The sequence below is a fragment of the Eimeria mitis genome, genomic scaffold (assembly GCF_000499745.2).
Source record: "Eimeria mitis Houghton genomic scaffold, Emh_scaff2129, whole genome shotgun sequence".
In the NCBI taxonomy this organism is placed as follows: domain Eukaryota; phylum Apicomplexa; class Conoidasida; order Eucoccidiorida; family Eimeriidae; genus Eimeria; species Eimeria mitis.
This window is the reverse complement of record NW_013570452.1, coordinates 2439-2872: the sequence shown is the minus strand read 5'-3', so window position 1 is coordinate 2872 and position 434 is coordinate 2439. Positions and strand designations below refer to the sequence as shown.

General features: G+C 59.0%; 1 protein-coding gene across 1 annotated transcript in view; it reads left to right on the top strand.

Annotated features, from left to right (window-relative positions):
- Positions 1-434, top strand: part of EMH_0049080 (poly(A) polymerase, putative) — a gene marked incomplete at both ends in the record, with an annotated part of 6307 nt that overhangs the window by 5592 nt on the left and 281 nt on the right. The window contains one exon of the mRNA XM_013496477.1: positions 111-434. Coding sequence (XP_013351931.1) covers positions 111-434 — 324 coding nt within the window. The remainder of the gene's footprint in view (positions 1-110) is intronic.

Genomic DNA, 434 nt, shown 5'->3' with positions numbered 1-434 from the left:
TTTAGCTGCAGCAACTCCAACTCAAAAACAAAAACTCTGAATCTGCTGCTGTTGTTGCTGCTGCTGCTGCAGCAGCAGCAGCAGCAGCTGAGGCAGTGCTGTTGCTGCAGCAGCAGCAGAACAGAGGCAGCGGGGGCAACAGGGCCCACATGCTGCTTGCCGCATTGAAACACCGGCAGCAGCAGCAGCAGCAGCAGCAGCAGCAGCAGCAGCAGCAGCAGGAACAGCAGCCGCAGCAGTGACTGTGGCTGCAACATCAGCAGCAGCTGCATCAGCAGCAGCTGCATCAGCAGCAGCTGCATCAGCAGCAGCTGCAGCAGCAACAGCAGGAGCAGCTGCAGCATCAGCATTAGCAGCAGATGCAGCATCAGCAGCAGCTGCAGCAGCAGCAGCAGATGCAGCAGCAACAGCAACAGCAGCAGCAGCAGCAGCAG